The 5,253-nt window shown below is 39.1% G+C and overlaps 1 protein-coding gene across 1 annotated transcript in view; it reads left to right on the top strand.

Moving 5' to 3' along the window:
- The window catches only part of katna1 (katanin p60 (ATPase containing) subunit A 1), a 31,172-nt gene that overhangs the window by 4,843 nt on the left and 21,076 nt on the right, over positions 1-5,253 (top strand). The window contains exons 3-5 of the mRNA XM_014029135.1: positions 332-471; positions 3,808-3,994; positions 4,175-4,272. Coding sequence (XP_013884589.1) covers positions 332-471; positions 3,808-3,994; positions 4,175-4,272 — 425 coding nt within the window. The remainder of the gene's footprint in view (positions 1-331; positions 472-3,807; positions 3,995-4,174; positions 4,273-5,253) is intronic.

Raw genomic sequence — 5,253 nt, 5'->3', positions numbered from 1 at the left:
CCTTTAAGAAGAATCTTGTCTGCCATCTGCTGGACACTTTTTGTTGTGCTCATATTTAGACATCCTATTTTACAAATGCTGCCTTCCTGAAATTTGGTCTGCTTGTTTGTCTTTGTGTCTATGGTGTATAATGATGTGATTGTGATGCTGTAATTCTGAGTGTTTATGTGCTGCAGAACAGGAACCTGCTGTAAAACAGCTATTATGCTGAGTCAGGCTTGATTTTTAGTAATCTTTTCCTGTTAAATAAATAAATCAAATCAGATCAGATCACCTGAGCTGGAAGAAACCTTCCTGTACCTCATGTTTGTTCCTCTGTCTTCTCTTTAAGCTGTGGCAGGAAATTAACGAAGAGACTCAACATGTTCGGGACATAATGTCGACTCTGGAGAACTTCCAGCTGGACGCCACGCCTGTCAAACCCAGTAACCATGATGCTTTAGAGATCAGGCCAGCACATGTAGAACAGAGGTAGGCATGGGTCAGGATGAAATTATGACGAGATGATAACCAAAAATATCACGGTTTCACAGTATGATGGTATTATGATTTACAATTCTAAAAATTTAGTTTTGAAATTTGTATTTAAAAACAAAAAAAGAAAATAATTTTTCTATGATTCATATTCAACTTTAATTATCTTTGGAAGCTGTTTCTAGATCTCAGAGGTGTTATGCTGAAATTTTATTTACCTGTGTGCATCTGTACTTTCATTTTTAGCACCTAATGTAATTAGTTTATCCTGATAAAGTTTACATCTAAGATAACTGCTTTATTATTTAAGACAAATCAGTGTGCACAACACGTATTTTTATTGAAGTAATGTATCACGTTTTTATCGTGTTTTAAATGACAGTGTGTTTTGACATAAAGATTATATAATTATATGCACACAGAAACAAGAAATCACAACTATAAATGCGTGTTTATGAAACGCACATTCAGCTAACGAGCTGCTCGGCTAAAGGAGGCATCAGTTTTACCACCTATCACTTCAAACTTATCAGATACACAATCCAACAACTCAAACAGTTTCTCAGACAAGCTGTGATCAGCGCATTGAGCCACAGCAACACAGTGATGTGTTTCACAATCTGATGCTAACGTTAGCTTGTTCATATCAAGATAACATAACTTTACCTGGAGCTGCCATCATGTTAGACGTGTTGTCTCCATGGTCCACATTGTTGTCGTCCATGGGGGGGGAGGGGTCTGCAGCACAACAGACCAGAGGGAAAATAAACAAAAACACTTATACCATAGGCACGTGACTTATACCAGACACGTATGACAGAAGATTTTAGTGGTTTTCAAACCTTGACTTTTTAAAATCACAGTATACGTTGAAACAGTACTGGGCCCATGCCTAACTCAGGTATTTGTTCAATGCATTCTGTTAATTTAATCTGATTCTGTTCAATTATATTTTAAGTCTCTTAATAGATATCTGAATATATCCTGATACATCTCAGTAATCCAGGTAGAAAAAAATCAAAAAGAAAAAATATGTAGGTCCTCTGGATGGTTCTTCTTTAGTGAAACAACAGGGTTTCCCCAAGGATGTTTTTAACCGTGGTGGTGTGGTGACCTCTCATGAGCCGGGGGGTGGGGGGGTTAAAATGTAATTTAATAAGTATATTGTTCTGTATACAAAGTGTAATATATACAAATGTTCTCAGTCAGCAGGTTGACAGTTTTTTTCTTTGAAATAAGAGATAAAAAAACCAACATCCATAAGCTTTCTGCTTACAGGTCAAACATTTTTATCTAAATAGGAGTAAACTGTGTACTTATTAAAGTTACAGTTTAGTGTTGTTAGGACTGAAGACTTTCTGAGGAAACAAGTTTTTAAACATCTATAATTTTAGTGTTTTCAACTGAGGAGCTTTGATATATTTATTTAAAATAAATTATAGCAGAGGAAGTTGTCTGCACAGAAAAAATATATTTTTACTGTTTTTTAATCAAACTGACAAGTTTCTCAGTAAAATGATTGTGTAATTTAAACTCAGTGAAACACCTGGTTAAATTTAGAGGATATTATGATTAACTACAAACATCTGAAGATGACTCAGAGAACTCTGTGATTTTAGAAACAATAAAAGTCAAATGTAGACACGTCTTTAAAAGACCCCCCTCCTCCTCCCCACCACCCCACACAGCTGAGGTCAGGTCACCTCCACCCCACCTGTGTGATTAATACTGATTCTTTTATTTTTATTTTTTGCACAAATGACAGATTTTTGATGCTCATTATACAAGTAACCATCTGAAGGGGCTGACATGTGGACTTCAGTCCCGGGCTGGTCAGGGCCGTGATGTGCCTGGAGAGGAGCAGCTGCTGGTCCAGCTGCCTCCCTGAGCCCTCGCTTTAAAAACAGATCTGTGGCGGTTTTGTTGTGCTCGAGTCGTGAACACACGGTGTTCCAGTAGAAATACTGTGAGCTGCTTTTAGGAATATAATATATATATATATAAAATATGACGTAATCCTCAGTGGAAATAGTCCAGGAAACACTGAGGGCTTTTCTGGGACATGTTGGTCTGAGCCGAGCTGACCCTCCATCACAGAGAGAGGAAACAGTCAGCGCTGTCAGATGGTACGACCCGCCCTGCTCTGTTCTGATTGGGTAAAACTTTGACTCTGGCTCTCTTTATTGGGTGAAAGAACCATCAGTTTAATCCCTAGACAGCTTTAACAAGTTTTTATTCTCCCGTTTATTTTTACAATGACAACACATGCAGAGGAAAACTTTAATCCAGGTTTTTTTTCTTGGTTGTCCACCGGACAACTGGGAGGCGGGATCTGGTTGTCCAAAACAAAAATAGGTCGTCTTGGACAACCTAAACAATGATTGTGTCAACGCCTGTTTTACGTTGATTAAAAAAAACATTATTCTGAAGGTATGGCGGCTTTTATTTAGGCGTGGCGGGGCGCCACGATCATTTACATGTAGGGGAAACACTGAACGTTTCATCTCTCCTCCAAGAGACTTCTTCAGTCTGATGAGTTTCAGGTGAACTCAGCCTTATAAGCTCCGCCTCCACCTGGTGGACAAACAGCTTAGTCATATGCAAAAGAGGACCATCGACTAACAATAGGCTTGATTAGCTCTATTTAGTCACCTGTAAAAAAAGATGTGAATCAGGGCCCCAATGATACCAACACAAAGAGGGAAAGAGGGACAAAAACAAGGGGACTTTGAGCCCCGCCTGCATTCACTACATACACATGACAAAACACCTGAGAACCACAGCATCCAAACCAATAAGTCAGGTGATGGGTCACATGACCCTCTATGAACAATAGAACTAATCAAGCCTATTGTTAGTCGATGGTCCTCTTTTGCATGTGACTAACCTGTTTGTCCACCAGGTGGAGGCGGAGCTTATAAGGCTGAGTTCACCTGAAACTCATCAGACTGAAGAAGTCTGTTGGAGGAGAGACGAAACGTTTCACTAAAGAAGAACCATCCAGAGGACCTACTGATTTTATCTGTTTGATCTCTGACTACTTTCACCTTGACCTTAGTTTATTTTATTTTATTTTTATTGTTTTGATATCTACTAAAAGTTGTTTGTGAAATGTGAAAACTCATTAATAAAAAGTGTTTATTACATATGTTATTAATAATTTTTCCTCCATGGACAAACTTGTTTTTAATTTAACTTCATTCACAAGAACAGCTTTAGATAAATGATGTGTAATTATTAGAGAGAATAATAAGCAGCAGAACTCTGTTATAGCCTGGTTCTATGACAGACAAATAAAATATTTTTAAATCTTTTCCTTCCTGGTCCTTTCAGGCGTCCTGCTGTCCCACAGAAGGACAGCAAACCTCCCAACAACCGTCTGAGTGCAGCTGGGAGGGTCCAGCAGAGGCCGTCCCCTCGAGGACACGAGGACAGAAGCAGAGCTAAAGGAAAGGAAAAGAAAGAAGTGAAGGAGCCAAAGGAAGGAAAGGAGGCTGCTGGTAAAGCAAACAATGAAAAGGTGAACATCAGGTTTTAATTACTCTGCTTGTTCTCGTCCACAATAACAACGAGTCGCTCCTGTTTGCTTTGCTGAGTGTCCTCATGTTTGTTCACCGCCCGTCCTTCAATCCAGTTTTTAATTTCACATCCAGCAGGTTGTATTCAGCTGACTCAGAAGATGTTTGATGTGTTTGCACAGGAGAAAGAAGTGAAAAAGTTTGACTGGACAGGATATGATAAAGACCTGGTGGAAGCTCTGGAGCGAGACATCATATCTCAGAATCCAAACGTTAAATGGTAAGTGCTGACAGCAGCAGGTTATTTTACTGACACTGACCTGGATTTTAAACCTGTTACAGCTTCAGAGCAGTGAATAAAAGAGAAACTCCCTCCCACTCAGGTCTGTTAAGCTGATTTTCATGGTTTCAGATGTAATTCTGTCAAAGCTGTGAGCTGCAGGAATCTGAGCTTGTTCAAGCAGCTTGTCCTGCTGCTTCAAGAACCTGCAGCCTTAAAGCTAACAGCCCCTCACCCCATGGAGCTGGTTTCATTCTCAATGAGAAAGAAACTGAAAAATATTGAGCTGAAACATATGGTGTGGTATGAGGAAGACTATTTCACAGCCAGAGGTGGTTACCTCACTGCAGCAGGAGGTTTTGTTTTATATTCAGCTACTGTTCTGATTAATGAGGCCTGCAACGCTTCACTGAGAGGCTGATGCTAGCAAACGAGAAGGAGACCACTCATACGCAGTGGTGGGCAGCGCTAATCCAAAAATTAGCTCCGCAATTTCTAAAATGCTTATGAAAATATTTAGGTCCGCAACTTCAAAACCACTTATGTCATAGAAAAACTATCAGAAGCTAATTTTAAAGCACAAGATCAATTTGACACTTACTAACAGACAACAATTCATGTACAATACATGTACAACACTGCCAACTAGTGGTGTTTGAACCCTTTTACAACTACAATCCTACAACCACTGATTGCTGGGGATGTGATTTCCTGAAACAGACCTTTGGCTCATGGTGTAAAAATTAAAAAGTTGTTGAGGATTGTTAGTTCGGCTGCTTCTTTGTCTTTCTCTTTTGTTTGTTGTAGATTTTTTGTTAAAGAAGCATCAATAAAGTAATTTTAAAACTGTTTATTGGAAAACTGAAGCGATGCATTCTGGGTACATGACGGATTTGATTTGTGATGGGAAACAAAAGCACCGAGTACAGGAAACTATCTTCACTTCAAAATAAGAGCTTGGATTTTAAAGTTTTCCATGTA

This window comes from Austrofundulus limnaeus, unplaced genomic scaffold (genome assembly GCF_001266775.1).
Source record: "Austrofundulus limnaeus strain Quisiro unplaced genomic scaffold, Austrofundulus_limnaeus-1.0 Scaffold859, whole genome shotgun sequence".
Taxonomy (NCBI): Eukaryota; Metazoa; Chordata; class Actinopteri; order Cyprinodontiformes; family Rivulidae; genus Austrofundulus; species Austrofundulus limnaeus.
Note: the sequence above shows the minus strand (reverse complement) of the source record. Positions and strands in the feature narration are given on the sequence as shown.